General features: G+C 36.9%; 1 protein-coding gene across 8 annotated transcripts in view; it reads left to right on the top strand.

Annotated features, from left to right (window-relative positions):
• Positions 1-22366, top strand: part of PATJ (PATJ crumbs cell polarity complex component) — a 415136-nt gene that overhangs the window by 86530 nt on the left and 306240 nt on the right. For 7 of the 8 annotated variants that reach the window (XM_055362067.2, XM_063698171.1, XM_055362138.2 and 4 more), the window contains one exon: positions 5900-6031. The exons of the other annotated variant lie outside the window; for it this stretch is intronic. In XM_055362067.2, coding sequence (XP_055218042.2) covers positions 5900-6031 — 132 coding nt within the window. The remainder of the gene's footprint in view (positions 1-5899; positions 6032-22366) is intronic. 8 annotated transcript variants of the gene reach the window in all.

The raw sequence follows: 22366 nt of genomic DNA, 5'->3' as shown, positions 1-22366 counted from the left end.
AATTCTTTCCTTCCCTTTCCTTGACATGTTGGCAACATTGATGCACATGCATTTTGATTTTAGAGAATCTTTTTTTTTAGTAATTGCCTGGATTCATTACTTTTGGCTTCTAGTTCAACTCAGTTTGTCTTATATAAGTTTAAGGTGTTTGCGAGTGTTGCATATCTAATGTACTCCCCTTTTTAAGAGCCTTAAAATTATGAAACTCAGCCGGGCGCGGTGGCTCACGCCTGTAATCCCAGCACTTTGGGAGGCTGAGGTGGGTGGAACACCTAAGGTCGGGAGTTGGAGACCAGCCTGACCATCATGGAGAAACCCTGTCTCAAAGTAGAAAAAATTAGCCAGGCATGGTGGCGCATGCCTGTAATCCCAGCAACTTGGGAGGCTGAGGCAGGAAAATAACTTGAAGCCGGGAGGCGGAGGTTGCGGTGAGCTGAGATCGTGCCATTGCACTCCAGCCTGGGCAACAAGAGCGAAACTCCATCTCAAAAAAAAAAAAAAAAAAAAAGAAACTATGATAAATTTCAAAGTGAGTCTGAAAATTGCCATAAAACCCTTCAGATGATCAGAGAATGAAATAACACTTTATATGCTCTTGGTACTCCTTATTTATTTATTTTTTTAAAGAGCACTGTTATTATGAAAAGAGTTTTTTTTTTTTTTTGAAACAGGATCTCCCCAGGCTGGAGCACAGTGTTTTGAACATGGCTCACTGTAGCCTCGACCTTCTGGGCTCAAGCAATCCTCCCGCCTCAGCCTCCCAAGTAGCTGGGACCACAGGCACATGCCACCATACCCAGCTAACTAAAAAATTTTTTTCATACAGTCAGGGTCTTGCCGTATTTCCCAGGGTGGCCTCAAACTCCTGGACTCAAGCAATCCTCCCACCTCAACCCCTCAAAGTGCTGGGATTATAGGTGTGAGTGACTGTACCCAGCTGGAAGAGTTTTGAGCACATACTTTGCCATCTTATGCTATTTGTAACCTCATCTTTTATGCTACTTTCCCCCCTTTTCAATCTCTTTTAGGTTGTAATTCCACTAACACCAGTTCAGATTCGTGGGGCCTTTTACTTAAGTTCTGGATTTCAGTATACATGAAACTAATCCTGCCCCTACTACCTCATAATTGTGAATCTTTGGGCAAATGACTTTCTGTTCATATTTTTCCTTTGAAAAATGGTGATACTTATCATACTTACCCATCTCATGAGTTTGTGCAAGAAGGAAATGTGGTAATGTGAGCAACTTCTTAACACAATGCCTTGTACGTGGGAAGTGCTCAGTAACAGTCGGCTATGGCTGTTCGAGTCTCTGCCAGTCCATCCGTTTTTGTTTTCTTATGTCCTGAAGTACATAAAAGTCTAACACTGTCTTATAGATACTTTAGTATGTATTAATCTTGTTTATCCAAGAAGACTGTCAGCTCGTTGTGGGCAAAGGCCATATCTTAAAATTATTTTCTATTTCATAGTGTTTTTAGTTTATATTAGGCATATAAGAGGGCCTTGGTAAATTTTTGATTATTGGTTGACTCTTTTTTAAAAAAATGTTTAACTTGTGTAAAAACTATTTCAAGGAGGGTACTCAAATGCCACACTTTTGTGACTTTTGCTATCCTTACCAAAATGAAATATGGGTGGTTGGTTCCCTCTAAAGGCTGATAACAATGCCTTTAATCTAATCTTGCAAGGTGTGTAAATCACAAACCCCACTTGCTGACTCTCTGCCCCCGTCTGTCATGCTTTACCACAATGGTGAACAACAGCTTTGAATTATGCTAAATGTCAACCTTGCTGCCCATTAGTTGATTGCTTTCCATTCTGTAAATACAGGAGTTATGCAGAATTGATTGTATCAAAGTGATATATTTCAGGTTGCAGTATAATATCTTATGTACCTTGAATGCCTTGAAATTTCTATAAACACAGGTTTTGTAATTGTGTGTGGTTTCTTAAAGTCTTGGCTCTTTTTCCACCTGTCTCTTTTTTCATTTCTCCTAATACCATCTTATATTCTTAAACCCTATCTGGTTAGGCAGCTTAGCCAAAATTCTAATACTCATTAATCAGTGAGGGTATTAAATGCCCCAGTAAAACATCAATCATGTTGTATTAGCCATTGGAACTTTACTTTTTGTTGGAAGATATAAGCGTTTTATTTTTAAGTATATCACTTCCACACATCAGACTGAAATATGCAGAGGTTATTGATCCATAATGTTTCCACTCATTTCAAGTTTTCAGCTTCATATTGTTCCCATGTTAGGTTCAATCCACTGTGGATCGGTTATTGACCACCCATGTCTTGCAGTGACAGTTTAAGATCTGGACCAATCCTAATTTAAAAAATGTTTTTCTACCCCATAGTCTCTTGCCCAAAGCCTCCTAGATCTGATAAACAACTTCAGAAAGTTTCAGGATACGGTATCACTGTACAAAAATCAGTAACATTCTTTACACCAGTAACATCCAAGCTGAGAACCAAATTAGGAACTCAATCCCATTCACAATAGCCACAAAAAGAACAAAATAACTGGAATACAGCTAACTAGGGAAGTGAAAGATGTCTACAATGAGAATTATAAAACACTGCTGATAGAAATCAGAGATGACACAAATAGAAAAACATTCCATGCTCATGGATAGGAAGAATCAATAGTGTTAAAGTGGCCATACTGCCCAAAGCAATTTATAGATGCAGTGCTATTTCTGTGACGTTTTTCACCGAATTAGAAAAAAACTATTCTAAAATTTTTCTAAATTTTAAGGAAACTTTTAGAAAAATTTTTTGGAACCAAAAAAGAGCCCAAATAGCCAAAGCAGTCCTAAGCAAAAAGAACAAAGCCAGAGGTATCACACTACCCAACTTCAAACTATGTAGTACAAGGCTATAGTAATCAAAACAGCATAGTATTGGTACAAAAATAGACACATAGACCAATGGAACAGGTTAAAGAACCTAGAAATAAAGGTGCACATCTACAAGCATCTGTTGTTTAACAAAGTCAACAATAACAAGAAATGGGGAATGGACTTCTTATTTGGAAAATGTTGCTGGGAAAACTGGCTACCCATGTGCCGAAGATTGAAACTGGACCCCTTCCTTTCACCATATACAAAAATCAACTCAACATGGACTAAAGACTTAAATGTAGGCCGGGCATGGTGACTCACGCCTGTAATCCCAACAGTTTGGGAGGCCAAGGGGACAGATCACGAGGTCAGGAGATTGAGACCTTCCTGACTAACACGGTGAAACCCCATCTCTACTAAAAATACAAAAAATTAGCTGGGTGTGGTGGCGGGTACCTGTAGTCCCAGCTACTTGGGGGGCTGAGGCAGGAGAATGGCATGAACCCGAGAGGTGGAGGTTGCAGTGAGCTGAGATGGCGCCACTGCACTCCAGCCTGAGCGACAGAGTGAGACTCTGTCTCAAAAAAAAAAAAAAATGTAAAACCTAAAACTATAAAAACCCTGGAAGAAAACCTAGGAACTACCACTGTGGATATTGGCCTTGGCAAAGATTTCATGATGAAGATTTCAAGGGCAATTGCAACAAAAACAAAAATTGACAAGTGGGACTTAATTAAACCAAAGAGCTTTTGCACAGCAAAAGAAACTATCAGCAGAGTAAACAGGCAACCTACAGACTGAGAGAGAATATTTGCAAACTATGCATCTGACAAAGATCTAATATCCAAGAATCTATAAAGAACTTAAAACAGCAAGCAAAAACAAACAGCCCCCATTAAAAAATGGGCAAAGGACACGTCGCACACTTCTCAAAAGAAGACATATATGTGGCCAACCACCATATGAAAAAATGCTTAATAGCACTGATCATTAGAGAAACGCAAATCAAAACTACAATGAGATACCATCTCATACCAGTCACAATGGCCATTATTAAAAAGTTAAAAAATAACAGATGCTGGGGAGGTTGTGGAGAAAAGGAAACACTTAGCACTGCTGGTGGGAGTGTAAATTAGTTCAGCCACTGTGGAAAGCATTTTGGAGATTTCTCAAAGAACTTAAAACAGAACTACCATTCAACCCAGCAGTCCCATTACTGCGTATATACCCAGAGGAATATAAATTGTTTTGCCATAAAGATGCATGTGTATGTTCATCACAGTACTATTCCCAATAGCAAAGACATGGAACAAACCTAATGCCCATCAACAGTAGACTAGGTGAAGAAAATGTGGTACATAGACACCATGGAATACTATCCAGCCATAAAAAAGAATGAAATCATGTCCTTTGCAGCAACCTGAATGGAGCCAGAGGCCATTATCCTAAGCAAATTAGCACAGAAACAGAAAACCAAATACCACATGTTCTCACTCATAAGTGGGAGCTAAACATTGAGTACACATGGACACAAAGAAGAGAACAATATAGCTGGGGCCTACTTGGGGGTAGAGGGTAGAAGGAGGGTGGGGATGAGAAAACTACCTGTCAGGCACTATGCTTATTATGTGGGTGACAAAATCTGTACATTAGACTCCTGTGACACACAATTTACCCATATAACAAACCTGCACACATACCCCGTGAACCTAAAATAAATGTTGGAGAGAATAAATACATACATAAATAAAATAAATTTTTTAAACTAGCTATTTTCCTAATTATAAAGGGTTTTTCCCTTCCCTTTTTTGATTACATTAAATTGCTTCTCTTATACTGGTGTTTCAAAATTATGTGTGTAGAGATGATTCATTTTTATTTACTGAGGTTACCCAAAGATTTAGAAAGTCTACTTTTAAAAATTATTTACTTGGTACCTTTATTGAGAAGGAGTTTCAAGAGAAACACACTCAAAGATAGGTAATTTTTAATGTATTGAACAACTGTTTATTGTGTGCCTACTATGAGCCAGGCATTATATAGTTGAGCTGATAACCATGGTAAACTCTGTAGTAGCCCTCACAGAGTTTCCATTCTAGCTTAGGAGCCAGGTATTTTGTTCATTGTTTGGGCTGTAAAAGATAATTTCTGAGCTTCAGATAGAAGTCTAGAGTATTTTGGGGCAATGTCAATCAGATGAAAACAACAGTACAATGCTATAATTAGTATAAAAACAGAAGGTTTTTTGAAGCAGCCATTCTTCTGCATAGTGGATTCATTGACCCTCTCATTTGACTTCCTGGAATTCCACATAGCAATGACTCTTCTTCCTAAAAAGACAGGGAGTCTAGAATAGAGGGACTTTCAGGAGTAAAATCAAGAAAAGTAACAAAGGACCTGTATACTGGGCAGTTGTGCTAACCTATTTCTTCTAAGATCAGATTTTCATTATTTCAACTCAGTGATTTTTATTCATTTTAGACTTAAATGATGTCCGAAGACTTGGATTTTTTTTTTCTCACCTTATTTTCTAGTAAAGCTTTTCTTGAAAACTTCCTGGAGCCAGCAGAAGTGGTTTCCCTGTTCTGCTCCAGCCTATCTCTGTGTTGATATTTCTTTCTTTGTCTCTCTCTGTAATTATGAATCCAGGTATTGCTACTTACGTATCTTATAAGCTTCTACTTTGTATGATGTTTTCATTTACTTAAATTGCATATTTTTCCTTTTATGCTTCTAATGGGATGACAGAACTCATTGAAGTATAAGAGGTCAGTGTTAATACTTTGAATGAAATAAACTCTTCACATTAATAAAAAAAAACTGTATGAACAGTCTGAATTTTTAAGCACTTGAATTTTTATAAGATCTTATCCTGGAGTGTGTGTGCCCCAGAGCATGCCCGTTTTACAAAGATTAAAAAGAAAAACTACGCATGCCAAAGAGAATTCTCAGTTTGAGAAGAAGCTGTGAGATTCTTGATGTGTGCATTCTTTTCAGAATTGAAAGCATAGTGTTTTGAAGCATTTATCTTCTTTGGTATTTCAGGTTGACCACAATATGGATGTCAATACTGAAGAAGATGATGATGGGGAATTAGCACTGTGGTCCCCTGAAGTCAAGATTGTTGAACTAGTAAAAGATTGTAAAGGTTTGGGATTCAGCATTTTGGATTACCAGGTATAAGAACCTGTGTAGAGGTGTTTTCTGTGGAGTGATTGGTTTGTATTAAAGTTATGGGAAGCAGTAATTGTTTAAGACCCCTATTGACTTAAGCAAAACTGAATCCCAAAGATGGGATATTATACTACTTTCCATTGTTATCTTTAAAATTAGTAGCTCCCTTAGTGAATAAAATGATGGATTATATAGGAACTGGACAATAAGGGAAGCAATAGTTATATATCCATGGGTGCTTTTAGAGCAGGAACTTGATGAACTTGTTTATATGGAGGACTTTTGTTCCTCAGCTTTATTCAGATATCTTTCACATACCATAAAATTCACCCATTTTAAGCATACAGTTCAGTCGTTTTTAGTATATTCACAGAGTTGTGCAACCATCACCACACTCTAATTTTAGAACATCTTCAACACCCAAAAAAGAAATCCCATACACATTAGCGTTCGTTCCCAATTCGTACTCTCCTCTCCCTCCCCTTCACATGAAGGTTTATAGTTTAGCTTACCTATTAATTTCAATGTGCTTAAATAAATAGAAGTGTTCTTGGTCAAGTTATATATTGCATTTATATTAATACATAATATCTATGTATTTATATATTTATAGCTACTCCAATTATAAATCTAGGGTAAAGTTACCAATACATTTGGGGGAGGGAGATGAAAAGGTCATAACAAGACATCTATGTTGTACAGTTCTACCAGTTACTGTCATATATTTAGACGGCTGATTATTTGGGGGAATTAAAATTGTTGCCAAGAAATCTCTTAACTTTTAAGATGCATATTTTACTACTTTGGTGCTGCCTTAACACATTGTGGTTTAGTAAAGCAAAATGTACTCTGTTAAAGCACATAAAATGCCAAGTGATATTTAAAAATCAATTCTTTTTTAATAAGGCAATCAGGAATAGATAAAAAGAAAAATAGTTTGAGCATTGTATAAGAATATTACGTTCAATTTTATTTATTTATTTATTTGGAGACAGAGTCTCGTTCTGTTGCCCAGGCTGGAGTGCGGTAGCATGCAACCTCCATCTCCCTGGTTCAAGTCATTCTACTGCCTTAGTGTCTTGAGTAGCTGAGACTACAGGCGCCTACCACTACACCTGGCTAAATTTTGTATTTTTAGTAGAGACGTGTTTTCACCATGTTGGCCAGGCTGGTCTCGAACTCCTGACCTCAAGTGATCAGCCTGCCTTGGCCTTCCAAAGTGCTGGGATTACAGGCATGAGCCACTGTGCTCGGTCTAAATTCTGTATTTTGGCAGTGTGATTTAAATTTACTGAAAAAGAAATCTATTTCATTTTTGCTGGCATAGTTCTGTGCCAGATAGCCCTCTTCCTTTTTAGAATTTCTCTTTGGAATATTACTGAATGATAAGTTCTTGATTCCAAATATTTTGGAAAATATATTTATCAAGAAATCTGAACACAGTTAAGCGTTTGCAAGTTTATATATTGGTTAATATTAGAGTATATAAAACAAATGGCGGGGACTCTTTTTTTTTCCTCCCCATTGTAGCTATATTATCTAGAACCACTAGGTGGTTAATAAATATTTGCAGAATGATTTAGTAAAGTTTAGGTTAGCCAGAAATAGGCCTGACCTTTTTGTTTGTTTGTTTGTTTTCTGTTTTGAGACAGAGTCTCACTCTGTCACCCAGGCTGGAATGCAGTGGTGCGATCTTGGCTCACTGCAATCTCTGCCTCCTGGGTTCAAGCGATTCTTGTGCCTCAGCCTCTTGAGTAGCTGGGACTACAGGCACGCACCACCATGCCCTCCTAACTTTTCTATTTTTCGTAGACATGGGGTTTCACCATTTTGGCCAGGCTAGTCTCGAACCCCTGACCTCAAATGATTCCCCTGCCTCAGCCTCCTAATGTGCTGGGATTACAGGCGTGAGCTACCACGCCCAGCCTAGGTTAGCCAAAATTAACTGGAATTGAATGAACAGATTTAATGGGAATTTGTTAATAATCGATTTTGATAATTGGGATTTAATTTAGAAGATACCTTTCAGATGTGGTCTTAGATATTCAGGTACATTTGCATTTCTATTATTGTAGGAATCTATATATATTTGCATTCTTATATAATACATATTTATATCATAATGGTTGCTCTGATGCTCTTAAATGACATTATCTGTAAGTTTTATATTTTGAATAGTGCACATATTAAGGCAGAGAAATGTTTCAGAACTCAAAAAAATTCAGTAAAGGATGGAAAGAAAAACTAGATAGTCCTTAAGAATTTAATCCCTAGTTAAAAGGAAAACCCCCTTCTGAGCTTTACACTTAAAAACATCTATAGTCAGTTCTAAATGTAGAATTTTTTGTTCTTCATTGCATTCCTATAGGTATGTATTGTAACTTCTATTGTTTTTTGAAATTTTATTTTTAATTTATAGAATTCTAGGATTTTCCTTTTCCTCTTATTTACCTCACAATCAGCAGCACACATACTGACATTTGTTTCTGTACAAATTATATAAAATAATTTTCTGCCAACAAAGGATTAGATATTCTTTTTGTCTTTGTGCTTCTTATAGAACATAACTACTTAATTTCCTAAAGGCCACTTTAATTCAGATTAAAGGGCCCATCTTATTTACTTCTACAGCTAAACCTTGGGGAATGGGGAGGGGAACACATTCAATCCTAACTTGGATGCTTTTCTTAAGTCAGTCTTAAGTATACTTACAGATGTGTACAGCACATTTTTCACCATTTGTCAGTGGTACCTAGAACTGTTATCTACCATGACATTTAGATGACAGGTAAACACAACTCAAATTTGGTTTTGGGCAAGTTAATTAATCGGTTATACCATCCCTTGTTGTAATTAGGTAATAAATTCTAAAGTTCAAGAATATTTTTTGCAAGGACAGGCAAAGGGTTTAGCAAAAGCCATGAAAGGCCACGTCCCTGGCTATTATTGCATTCAGCATGTCCTGTATGAATTTATTAGGTAGCTGAGTAGGGCCAAGGCAAATTCTTGCCCTGCCAGGCCTAGCGTGTTCAGAACAAAAAGTACTGCAGAAACATTTAGCTACTGAGAGAAAGTATTGGTAGAGGGAGAGAACTTTTAGGTTGTAAAGGACTTACTTAGCATTATTGTAGAGATTGAAAATTTACTTTGGAATATCTCATTTCAGTTTAACCACTTTTCTCATGAACAGCCTTTTCTCTAGAACAAGAACTTTTTGAAGAGCCTAACAAAATTACATTAATCTATTTCATTGGTGTTTATGTACCTCCAAATTTATAAAATGGAGATAGTAATGTCTAGCACAAAGGATTGTGTGGATTAAATGAATTAGTGTGTAAGGAAATAGGAAATGTTATGTTATTATGGAAATGTATTAACAATTATTCAGTTTAGAAAATAAACACTAAAGTTTTTGATACTGTCCTCAAAGATGGCACCACACTATAATGTTTGTACTCTATCAATTCTTTAACTCTCTAGTTAGATTAGAAAAATTAATAAGTAGATGCCTTTGTTTAGTGAAGTCTAAATTTAATCTTAAAATTGCATTCTAAAATGCAGCCAATTCTTGATGAGCCATATGTGAATTACCCAATTGTGGATTATTGGCCAGAAGTTTGCTTTTTATATAAATTGAACTGAACTTTAGGAAAAGAGACCAGGCGCAGTGGCTCACACCTGTAATCCCAGCACTTTGGGAGGCCAAAGTGGGCAGATTGCTTGAGGCCAGAAGTTTGAGACCAGCCTGGCCAACATGGTGACACCCTGTCTGTACTAAAAAATACAAAAAATAGCCAGGCGTGATGGTGCATGCCTGTAATCCTAGCTACTCAGGAGGCTGAGGCAGTAGAATCCTTTGAGCCTGGGAGGCGGAGGTTACGGTGAGCTGAGATTGCGCCACTGCACTCCAGCCTGGGAGACAGAGTGAGACTCTGTCTTAAAAAAAAAAAAAAAAAAAAAGGGAAAGATGAGTAAGCAGATAAAGGAGCTTGAATTAGTCTATAGAACAATAGGGTAGCTCTCTGGACAGGTCAGTGACTCAGAATATTGATGAAAGTTGTATAACTGAGCAGAGAAAAGTGGTATGCCTTTATACCTGAAATGATCAGCTGAGTCTGATACACAGTTCTACAACTGAGTCATATGGCCAAAGTACAAAGTGTGAAAATCCATTTCATGAAAGACATTTTAAATTAGATTGGGTCAAAGGCAAAAGAGAAAGCAACAGGGAAGACAATAAATGTGATTAGGTTATAAGTTTCTTTATTAGCTCTTAGGGTACAGTGGTAGTAGCTTTGTTGGCTATTATTTGAACAGAGGTAGAATATTTGTTAGTCTCAAATACGCCTAGCCACTTCATATAGTGGCTAGTTAAAATCCCATTCTGTACGTGTGCCGTATTAGGAGATTCACTGATCTCCATTGTCATGCCTTATAGGATTGTGTCATGGCAAACAATGTGTATAATTTGTCAAGAGCATGAATATGATGGCTTGACTGAGTACTCTGTTTCTTTTTTTTTTTTGAGATGGAGTCTTGCTCAGTCGCCCAGGCTGGAGTGCAGTGGCGTGATCTCAGCTCACTGCAAGCTCCACCTCCCGGGTTCACGCCATTCTCCTGCCTCAGCCTCCTGAGTAGCTGGGACTACAGGCACCCGCTACCATGCCTGGCTAATTTTTTTTTTTTTTTTTTTGTATTTTTAGTAGAGACGGGGTTTCACCGTGTTAGCCAGGATGGTCTCGATCTCCTGACCTCGTGATCCACCTGCCTCGGCCTCCCAAAGTGCTGGTATTACAGGCGTGAGCCACCGCGCCCGGCCGACTGAGTACTCTGTTTCTAAGCAACAAAACTCTTCAGAAACTTGGTTATAAGTTTTTATACTGTAATTTCTTGCCAGTTTGTAGGTGAGGTTTTTATATTATACCTTAGTTATCTCTGTCTTGTTTCCCTAGTATTTATGTGTAATGTCTTTATTCCTTAGACTATTGTCTCCGTGGAAGATTACTGATACTCCCCCTAGTATTAATAACAATGTTAGGTGACATTTACTGAGTGTTTACTGAGTGCCAGGTAATGTTCTAATTGCTTTACATGTATTAGGCTATGTATTCCTCACATGAGCCATATGAAAGAGATACTCTTATTGTTGTCATTTTAGAAGTGAAGAAACTGAGGCACAGAAAACTTAAGTAATTAGTCCAATTCGTACAGGTAGTATATGGTAGAACTGAAGCAGCTGGGCCCCAGGTCTTTTTTTTTTCTTTCTTTTTCTTCTGCCGCTGACTCCTCCGCCAGGTCTGTGCCTTTAACCATCATACTGTACTGCTCTTTCCTTTGTGAGTGCTATTTCCATGTGCATTTTATTATAGGGCATCCATATAGTAAACTTATTACAGAAGACCTTTCTGTTTTTTCAGCTTGTGAAAAATTTCATATCTTAAAAACTAAGCTACTAGATAGTATTCTCATTTTTCATGCTTACATGAAAGTTTAGCAGGTATTAAAAATTAATATAGTGTGCTCATATGCATTGTGTAAGAGCTAGTTTTATTGCTTCAGAAGACCATCATTGCAAATTTAAGAATCCTAAACTAGTGCAAGTAATTTGTTGTGGGTTAATGTTCAATAATGAAACGATGATTAGGTATTCCAAGAGTCTGTAATTTTTAATTTCTACCAAAAAGCTTGAAAAAAAATTAGAACTGTATGGATTTTACCTTCAGTTGACCTTATAAATTAAACATGGCAAGTAGATATTTTCTGGTGTTTTGATTTATGTTGAACTTTGAATAACCCCTCATGATTATAATTCACTGGAAATGTTTGACATTAGCCAATTTTTGAACATTAGCCATGATATTGCCATCCTTGGTACTTTTTGAATTTCAGTGATTTAGAAGATAAAATTTATTAACCAATAATTCTCCTCCCTCCTACATCCTATTCCTCATTCCTCTCCCCTCTTGAGTGACTCAATTTTTGCCAAAGCAGATATTTTTGAAACACTATTTTTATCTCTCTCAAAGTCTGAGAGAGAGAAAAATAGAAATCATAATAACATAGCCATTGGGAGGTGATTCATATGTAAATACTGTTAGTAATGCTTTAAAAATTTGTTCGAAACCAAAGTCAAATGGCGACTCATTAAAAAGAATAGTGGAAATATTTCTCCCTATAAAAATTGACAGTTATTAATTTTTCTTAAAAGAGGAAATGGGTTATAAAACCAAAATATAAAATATTGCAGTGTTACTGAGTCTTGAATATAGTATGCCTTAGTATTTGTGCAAAAAATCTAGTGTGTAGTTTTGACTGCCTATTAACTCTATTAGAATTCTCTTTTTAAAAGATTTATAAAAGTTGTAGGACGGGATTGTATACATTTCATGTATGTCTTTAAGTTGTCTTTTTCCTTACCCTATGCACAACAGAATGACTTTCTGAGCACATTGAAAATGTTTTAAAAATAGGTAATACATACATATGGCAGAAAAATTCAAAGGTCTATAAAGATATCCTGTGACAAGTAAATCTGCCTCCGACCATAATCCCTTACTTCTTCCAGGTAAAAAACCTTGGTTTTTCTTGTCCATCCTTCCAGAAACATTTTATATATACATGGTTATATAAGTAATAGTACTTAATTATTTAATTTTAAAAAATTTTGACATATAAATGGATTATATCATACACACTTTAAAGGCTCTGTATTTTTTTTCTTAAAATTATATGCTCTTTCATTTTGGTACTTATAGAGCTACCTCTTTTTAATGACTACATAGTATTTTTATTGTTGATGTACAATAATTTATTTCATCAGCCTCCTGTACCCAGTTGGTGGGCATTTTAAGTAAGGCTTTAGTGGATATTTTTGTGATACTCTTTTGTTAAAAGGTGGGAATAAATCTTGTAATAGGTAGGTGATAAATTCCTAGGAGTGGAATTACTCATCAGAAGAGCATACTGTATCTTTTAAATTTTGGTACGTATTTACCAAATAGTTTGCATTTAAGTTTGTGAGACTCACATATATTTAGACCACTTAAAATGGATCCTCTCTTATGTAGAGTTATTTCTTCATTCAGATAATTCTCATGGAAGATAGTGTAAGCAGGTGTGTAATTCATGAATTTGCTAATGGTTTTCTATGATGTGGACAGATTAAGTGACAGCAATATATAACTATCAATTTTGTTTCAACTTTATATATGGCGGTAATTAATTTATTGGCCTTTGTAGCTAAGTGGGCATAAAGTGTTTATATTCAGACTGTGATATTAGTGCCCCAAACTCTATTTCTATTTCTTCCACCTAATTTTATTTATTTATTTCTTCTTCCACAAATTTTAATCTTGTTTTACTTTTGTTTATTAGAGAATTTAGCTTAAAGTGGTGGGGTTGGGGGGAGGGCATTAGGACTTTAATTTTTACCAAGAGATTTGAGAATTTGAGTAAATGCTAATATCAGTATATAGTTTTCAACAGCCTATGCAAGCCTACTGTCTTCATGTTCATCTTAGCTAATCAGTTTACAGAATGTAGGATTTAGCATTTGATAGGTATTGATATAATTTTAACACATTAATAGTATATAGAGTGGTAACACTATAAGGTCAGGTATGTAACCATATTATTTCCAGAATCTAAATATAAAGAATAGGCATGTACTATAAGTTATTATACAGTTTCACTTTAACGCTCAAGGGATCTTATAACATGGCCACTGACATCTAGGTTTTTTTTTTTCTCTTGCCTTTTTTTTTTTTTTTTTTTTTTTTTAAGGAGCTCTTTGGGTCCACGTCACCCATATAAGATATTGGTACTAAGCAAAATGCAGTCAATCTGCTACTAATGGCAGTATCTGTAGTCTTGCAGATATATCATATGCCTTACTGTTGAACAAACTACACAGCTGCATTTAAAGGTCACTTTTTGCTTAACAGAACTTAGGGGAACTGATAAAGGCTACTTTTTGCCCATCCCTGACTCCTATCCACATTTATTTTTATTAACATCAAAGTACTGTAAGTTCCAGTGCCAACTGGGCTGAAGATTTCTTTTCAGAGAGGATTTGCTTCCTTTCCCTCTATGGGAAAGTTCTGTATCCCTTAAATCATTTTAAGCTGCTTCATTTGAAAAATAATTCTTAGTGGTGTGCTCATGGAGTGGATTAATTGTGGCTACTGGGGAAATTCTCTCATGGCTTAAGTTTTGCTTTTCAAGCCTGCGAAGTGGGTGAATGAAGGGAGCCCACTCATGGTGTGTGCAGTTTGTAGTGTGCTCAGGATGACGACTGACTTCCAAAAACCTCAGTGCAGCAAGACTAAAGGCATCAGGAGACCAGAAGCCACTTAATAAGAGATCAAAGAGGCTGTGTGTATATCAGCTTGAAATCCAGATAGTACAGATCAAAAGCTTGCCTTAGTGAGGCAGCTGCAGGGGGATGAAGTTAGCAGGAGGCCTCAAAGATCTTAAGTCAGGCCTGATGTTGAACTTTGCAGGGATTTCATGGCTCTGGAATACGAATGTGGCAAAAAATCCCATTGTGTCTAGTGGGGGCGAAAGAGAATAACAGGCAAGCAGCAAATGCTTGTCAGCTTTCTCATAGGGTAGCTTTCCTTTTAACACATGTTTATCCATGACAGTTTCTGCTTCATACTTGAAGGCATTGCTGAGGAGGAGAGGATCCTGAAGATGGTGAATCTACTGTATTACCTTTAGTGAGTGTTTCAGACGTGGCCAAACTATAAATATTAGTGTTTTTGGAATGGCCATGGAGAGCTAAAGTGTGGCCATAAAGGTGCTCAGATTTACTGCCATAACTGGTAATCACACCTCTCCTGCAAAGTGCTCAAGATATCCAGGAAGTGAGTGGGTATCAGCCTGGCTATGCATCTGTCCCTCATGTAATTAAAAAACAGAACAGCTATTAAAAAACAAAAGGAAAAGAAAAAAAAGGAATAGGAACAGTTCATCGAAAGAAGAAACTTGGTCCCCAGAGGTGTTTCATCACCAGTCTTCTACCTGTAGCAATGGGTGTGTTCTGGAGTTCCCAACTGAGTGTGATGTCAGTATTAAGAACCATGGTAGTAGATAAAGTCATAGCCCTTCCTAGAGTGTGCCAGAGTGATTGGATCAGATTAACAAGTAGGTATTGGGAATCTGTTTGTTCAAGATGTGATGATTTGTGCTCCTCCACCTTGTTTGTGAGTGTCATTTGGAGCAGGCAGTGATCCAGAAAAGCCAGGCTTTCCCAATGAGTGCCAGGAAGTGGTGCTGCCTCCTTCTGGTACCAAACATCTAGTCTGTGAATGATGCTTGAAAGCAGATTGACTTGACTGGCTGATTTTTACACACCATTTCTAGGGCTCAAGTTTCCCTTTCAGCCCTTTCCTCTGTATTTTATTTTAATCTGATATTACATTTATCAGTACAGCACTGAACATATGGTATGGTTGAGAGGACTAGCTTACGAGTCAGAAAGGGCCCAAACGTCCAGGTTTGCATTCTGGATATACTCCTGGGACTTTGGCAAGCTTGTTAGTCTTTCTTATTCTCTGTTTACTAAAATGATAATATCTAAAATAGAAGTAATATTTGCTTTATAAGATTACAAGGACTAAATAAAAAGATGAATATAGGCTGGGTGTGGTGGCTCATGCCTGTAATCCCAACACTGGGAGGCTGAGGCAGGAGGATTACTTGAGGCCAGGAGTTCAAGACCAGCCTGGGAAACACAGTGAAACTGTCTCTACAAAACCAGAAAAACTTAGTCAGGCATGGTGGCGTGCACCTGTAGTCCCAGCTACTCGGGAGGCTTGAGCCCAGGAGTTCAGAGGCTGCAGTGAGCTGCGATCACACCACTGCACTTCAGCCTGGGTGACAGAGTGAGACCAGGTCTCAAAAAAAAAAAAAAAAAAAAAAGCATATAAATGCCTATGCTTTTCTTAACACAAAATAATCAGTGTTCCTATTATATTTACTGAAAAATGATGATAATGATAATGAAGATTTTCAAAGATAGAATCTGGGTACAGATTTGTTGTGCTTGTTATTCATTCTCACCTTTAAAATATACGAGCCAGTATGGAGACTATAAAAATGAAAAGGTATACTCCTATATATAATAAATATTTGCTGAGCATCTCCTCTTCCAGGTATTGTTCTAGGCATTGGGGAGCTAGCAGTGAACAAATTAGATGAAGTCTGTCCTCATGGAGTTTAAATTCAATTTGGAGTAGACAGACAGTGGACAAATAAGCATATATTACAACAGAATAAAGAGAACAGACTTGGCAACAGCTCTGTACAATATGTTATAATTTTAGCAATGGTGAAAGTAAGACTAAAAGACTCTCTGAGTGTTATTTCTTGGGATTCAGAGAGGCCCCAGGGGGAATTGAGGTCTGCTGTGTGGACAGTAAGGGATTGGACATTCCAGCCACAGTGAATAATCCAGAATTAATAAGTTAGTCCTGATTTCATGTTTTTATTTTCTTTTGTAACTAAATTGCTTAATATTTTCCTTAACTTCCAAATTTTATTTTAATGAAAAATCCTTTGAAAACTTTGTGTTCTGATTTTTTATTTGGAAAATATGGCCACATGGTTTAATAGCTAACAATTACGTACTGCTTACAGTTCCCTCTTTTTTGAGGTTTCCCTTTCCATGGCATCAATTACCCACTGTCAACTGCAGTCTGAAAATATTAAGCTATTTTTGAGAGAGACCATATTCACATAAATTTTATTACAGTGTATTATACTTGTTCTTTTTTATTATTGTTATTAATCTCTTACTGTGCCTAATTTATAAATTAACCATTATCATAGGTGATACGGTTTGCCTCTGTGTCTCTACCCAAATCTCATCTCAAATTATAATCCCCATGTGTCAGGGGAGGGACCTGGTGGGAGGTAATTGGATCATGGGGATGGTTTCCCTCATGCTGTTCTTATGATAATGAGTGAGTTCTCACAAGATCTGATGGTTTAAAAGTGTGTGGCAGCTCCCCCCTCATTCTCTCTCTCTCCTGCTGCTGTGTAAGATGTGCCTTGCTTCCCCTTTGCCTTACACCATGATTGTGAGTTTCCTGAGGTGCCCCCCAGCCATGCGAAACTGTGAGTCAATTAAACCTCTTTTCTTTTACAAATTACCCAGTCTCAGGTAGTTCTTTAGAGCAGTGTGAAAATGGACTAATACAACAGGTAAGTATGTAAGGGAACAATCATAATATATATAGGGCTTGGTACTATCTGTGGTTTCAGGTATCTGCTGGGGGTCTTCGAACGTATTCCTTATGGATAAGGGGGGACTACTGTACTCTGTGTCAGGGATTGTTTAAAACACTTTAGGTATATTGACTGATAAAATCTTCTACAACCTCCAGGCTGTAGGTCCTGTAATCATCCTTGTTTTATGGATAAGGAAAACTGATGCTGAGGTTAAGGAGTTCACTCATGACCACCCAGTTAGTAAATGGAGCTGAGCTCCTGAGTCTGTGGTTTTGTCAGGTATAGTCTGTAGACCAAAAACAATACTAATTCTTCATAATTATGGCTCAACTGAAAGGTGATAGAAATTTCTAGTTATTTTGTCATTCTAGAGAAACATACTTAATATAATTTTAAAAGCTTTTCTTCAGATTATTCTTGAAGCCTTATGATCCCTTGCCTTTACTCCTCTCACCTGGCCAAAGCTCTTCACTGACACAATTTTTATTTATTTATTTATTTTTTGTCACCCGAGAGTATAAACTGTATGCTTTACCTTGCATTTCCTAGCAGGACTCCTTGGCCTTTTTCCTGTACAGTTTCAAAGTTAGCAAAGTTTTATTTCTACATATTGTGTGCTGTATATCAGCACTGGTTGACCTTTCAAGGATTAAAAAGAGCAAAACACTGCAGAATCTTTTCTAAAGAGTGAAGGGCATCCTGTGACTTTGACGTGGCTGTGTTGTCAGACAATCTCCCAGTCTAGAGATGGCTCCAATCTTACAGTGTCTGCTCAGGGAGAATGAAGTTTGAGGATGCCGTGCTGTTCTGAGCCTTTCTTTGTGCGTTCAAGAGGTTATAGATCTGCATACCTGGAGGGCATAGATTCAGCCCTGTGTTTTCGTATTTTAATATTTGAATGTAACACCACGAGGTGAGGGGTTTAGCAGATGATAGCACTGTTGGTCTAAGTTACATATGCTCAGCTGAATTTAGAAGGCAGTAAATGGGATGGAAACTCCTCAAACCCATATGTCCTTTTAACATCTTTTGCATCATAATTCTCATAGTAATAATAGTAATGTTTTTATAATAATAATGTTATTATTACTGTGAGAATTATGATGGAAAAGAAGTTATTACCATGAAGGGATTTCTATGGACTAAGCACATTACGTGCTTTTAATAACTGTGAAATCTGTACTATTGTTATTTCCATTTACAAATGAGAAACTCAAATCTTCATGATTAAACAACTTGATCACTATCATTCGGCTAGTATTTATGCTTAGGTTAAGTTGACAGTGATTTGTTTGGAAAATTAAATTCCAAAATCAGTATTTGCAAAGCTTTTAAGTTTTATATGTCTATACTTTCCCTGCATCATAATACAATTTCAACTAATACAATTTTTTTCTGGAAGATAATGGAGTATTTCTTATTTATAAATTCATGTTCTACATTTATAAAAATTGTAAGGTACACTTAACATAAAATTTACCATCATAACTTTTTAAATGAATAGTTCAGTAGTGTTAAGTATATTCACATCTCAACTAATGTAATTTTTGTTATTTTTTTGAGAGGGATTCTCATTCTGTTGCCCAGGCTGGAGTACAGTGGTGCTGTCTTGGCTCACTGCAACCTCTGCTTCCTGGGTTCAAGCAATTCTCCTGCCTCAGCCTCGCGAGTAGCTGGGATTACAGGTGCGCACCACCACGCCTGGCTAACGTTTTTGTATTTTTAGTAGAGACGGGTTTTCGCCATGTTGGCCAGGCTGGTCTCGAACTCCTGGTCTCAAGTGATTCGCCCGCCTTGGCCTCCCAAAGTGCTGGGATTACAGGCATGAGCCACTGCACCCAGCTACAACTAATGTAATTTTAATTGTACTTGAGTACTACTGTCTGCCTGGTGGAACCTTAGGCATTTCAGCAAGATGATGGGGCTTTTAGATAAAGGATAGTTGTATGATTTGTTTTGTTTTCCTTACAACTAGCAAAAGTCCTGGACCAGGACTGACTGGTAACCATGTAAACAATTCCAGCATAACATAAAATTTTCAAGAGATGAAACATCCAAGGAATGTATCTAATACACAAAGAAGTTATTCAACAGGAGACCAGAAGGGTTATGAGAAAGGAATAGTCTTCAAGAAGTGATTTCCATGGGACTCCTGCTTAAACCATTTAAAATATTGGGGTGCTTAAAATAGGTTTTTAAAGTACTAAGCTTTATAGGATAAAAGTATGTGCAAGCTTATGTACTTTTTGTTCCTCTTAAGAATATATTTTGATCTTTTAGCAGGTTCCTTTGTCCACTTCTCTTCCATTTTGCTTTTTATTGCTTTCTGTGCTGTGCTTACTGTGCAGCTCTGGGACTGTTTAGTTCTATGTCTGATGTGTGGAAAAATCTATTCTTACTGCCTAATAGTATTTAGGAAGTAATAAGACACAAGGAGCCAGGAACCGTATCAGTTTAATCTATCTTGAGTGGACTGAATGTACTTTGTGGGCACTTATTTTGAACATGATGGTGTTGTGGTAATTGGTATGATTAGTGTAATACTTTGCTATATTATAAAATGGTTAAAAATGGAGTTAGATGTTAGATAAGATAGCTTGCTCATTATTCATTAGAATCAATTAGTTATTGCTTTGCATTCACTATAAATACATTTATTTCTCTTTCCCAAAAGTAAGTGCTTAGCTTATTGGTCAAATCAGAAGACAGTCTTTTGAAATTATTAATTATACCCTATTGTTTTAAACCAGAACTGTTCTTGTGATTTTAATTCAGCTAATGGTTCCTGACATGGCTTCTGTTGCTCTGAAAATGGCAAAGGAAAAAGAAAAGGTGTTTTAAGATATATCTTATCAAAAAAGGAGACATGCTGTCATATGTATTTTGTTGTTTTTTTTTTACAGTAAATACCCTTTTTGAGTTTTGTGACCAAAGTGTACATCAATTTCATTGCTGATGCAGTGTTTTGAATTAACTTCTGTCTTTCTTTACTTTTTATAGTGGTTTTGTGAATGTTTGGATAGAAACTAGGGACAAATTTGAGTCAAGATACTCTGTCAAATTAAGTTATAGGATTTTAGAGTTGAAAGAAGGGATCATAACTCGTATCCAACTTTTTCATTTTACGTTTGTGAGGAAACTGACTCAGAGAAACGAAGACACTCATGAAACTCTACACATCCAGGTGGGGACCAGGCTAGGTCTCAAAACTTGTCTCTTCTAATCCACACTCATCTTAACACTAATGGGCTGAATATCTGTCATCATTCTGTCTCTCTCTTATATATCTTTTCTCCTTTTTAAAAATCTTGGAATTCTTGTTTTCTGACATTACTCAAAATGGAAATTTTAATTCATGCTAGCTGTGCCACCAAGCTTGTGCAGATCACTGTTTTCCTTTTTCCTTAAGGTATACAAATCTATGTGTGAGTGTACGTGTGTATAAAAGAACCTTTCCTTTGCCTCTTTGTACCCAGTTCCTCCTTTTGCCTACCTCCAGAATGAAATAGTTGTCTCCCTTTTATTTATTTATTTTTAATGTTTTTTAGAGACAAAGTCTCACTGTATTGCCCAGGGTGGTCTTGACTTCCTGGACTCAAGTGATCCTACCCCCTTGGCCTCCCAAATTGCTGGGATTACAGGCTGGGATTACACTATGCCCGGCCAGCTGTCTCCCTTTTAAACTTAATGGTTTCTTTCTGCATTCTCTATTTTAGCAACTTCCTTGAGATGTTGCTTTGAAGATTAATTTAGCTGTTAATTAATTTAGATTTTAACTTAATACTCCTTAGTTCAAATAATAATGGCCACATTTAAGAGTATACTTTTCAAGAAGCCAATATCTGGCTACCTGCTGTTTCATAGTTTCCTCAGTTGATCATTATTGAGTTGGAATAATTCTCTTATGCAATATTACAGAGCTAACTATTCATGTTGTCCAGAAATTTGTGTGTAGTCCCTTTAAAATTATCTTTGAAACATACTTTCTCTTACTGAAAAAAAAATACGTATCTGTGGAATGAAGCTGAAAGCCTAGTTCTGTAGTGACATGTGGTACAGCATTGAATTTGTTGGTTGGTAGATTGTTTCTTTTCACTTGTAGAGTACTTTCTATTTCAGAGTTGATTGAAGTTGTTTTGCTAGTCCTTCCTTGGAATCATTTCATCCTTGTGAAGGACCTCTGTAATACAGCTGTAGAGCAGGTATTTTGGTGTGGTGAACTATACAACACAGCCTAGAACTTTAATAACATACCATTAAGACTATATAAATTAGGTCAGGCATGGTGGCTCATGCCTGTAATCCCAGTACTTCGGGAGGCTGAGGTGGGAGGATCCCTTAGCCCAGAAGTTTGAGATCTGCTGAGCAACATAGGGAGACCACATCTCTACGAAAAATAAAAACGATTTAGCTGAATGTGGTGTACACTTGTGGTCCCAGCTACTCAGGAGGCTGAGGTGGGAGGAGCACTCAAGCCCAGGAGGTCGAGACTGCAGTGAGCCGTGACTGTGCCACTGCACTCAAGCCTGGGCGACAGAGTGAGACCCTGTCTCAAAAAAGAAAAAAAAGACTCTATGAATTAACCATATTTCCTCTCATGAGTTTAGTTGACCAACTTTATATGTAATACACTCAGTTGACAGTAAGAGTCAAAATTATCAAAGGAAATAAACTATGATCCATCTCTTTGCCATCCTGCTGTGTGGTCTTTAAATTCCTATCCTGTTATTTGATGTCTTTAAAAGTTTGAGTGTTACATACAGAATAAATTTTTTAAAAACAAACAAACCCAAAAGATATTCTTCATTTTGAATGTAGTTAAGTCTTTGTTACACCTTGTGTTTCTTTATTGGGGTAATACTGCTAAGCATATAAATGTTAAATATTAGAACAATTCTTGGTATATATCTCCTGTTCTTATTTCCTAAATGCCTCTTATTGATGCATTTGCCAGTTTATTACCTATGACACTTTTCTTGTTGATTCTTTCTGTCTCCTCTTTATGTCACATTCTCTACTTTGTGTCTTATCACTGAGTTTGCCATGGTAGCTTGGATTTGTCATCTAGGTTTTAGAGCAATTTCACAGCTAGAGCTCTCCACA

Source organism: Gorilla gorilla, chromosome 1 (assembly GCF_029281585.2).
Source record: "Gorilla gorilla gorilla isolate KB3781 chromosome 1, NHGRI_mGorGor1-v2.1_pri, whole genome shotgun sequence".
In the NCBI taxonomy this organism is placed as follows: domain Eukaryota; kingdom Metazoa; phylum Chordata; class Mammalia; order Primates; family Hominidae; genus Gorilla; species Gorilla gorilla.
Note: the sequence above shows the minus strand (reverse complement) of the source record. Positions and strands in the feature narration are given on the sequence as shown.